This window comes from Penaeus monodon, chromosome 22 (assembly GCF_015228065.2).
Source record: "Penaeus monodon isolate SGIC_2016 chromosome 22, NSTDA_Pmon_1, whole genome shotgun sequence".
NCBI lineage: Eukaryota > Metazoa > Arthropoda > Malacostraca > Decapoda > Penaeidae > Penaeus > Penaeus monodon.
The window spans coordinates 22,845,404-22,845,724 of record NC_051407.1 but is presented as its reverse complement, the minus strand read 5'-3'; the positions used below and the strand labels follow the sequence as shown (position 1 = coordinate 22,845,724).

The window sequence follows — 321 nt, the reverse complement described above, 5'->3', positions numbered from 1 at the left end:
GATTTGTACCCATCAATAATAATGCATGAATGCTTTCTATTAAGCTTGATTTCTTTCATTATATTCATATATTATAATTGAATCAATCAGGGAGGTGCTGATTCCACTGTTAGCACTTCAGCTTGTACTGCAGATTTCAATCATATGGCTAACCCAACCTGTGGAAGCTGTCTGCTGCTGCCCGTCAGTCCACTTCAGATTGTGCCTGGAAGTCCACTGCATGTATTGAACAGTCCAATTTATTCTGTCTCTCCCTCAGGTCAACTTAGCCAGGAGGTACATTACCTCACTTTATTTTCGTCTTTGTAAGTGTTGTAGCTG

The 321-nt window shown here is 40.2% G+C and overlaps 1 protein-coding gene across 8 annotated transcripts in view; it reads left to right on the top strand.

Annotated features, from left to right (window-relative positions):
* LOC119587011 (inversin-like) overlaps positions 1-321 on the top strand; it is a gene marked incomplete at its 3' end in the record, with an annotated part of 27,467 nt that overhangs the window by 7,624 nt on the left and 19,522 nt on the right. For 3 of the 8 annotated variants that reach the window (XM_037935752.1, XM_037935750.1, XM_037935751.1), the window contains 1 exon segment: positions 91-276. In XM_037935752.1, the coding sequence (XP_037791680.1) occupies positions 91-276 (186 nt within the window). 8 annotated transcript variants of the gene reach the window in all.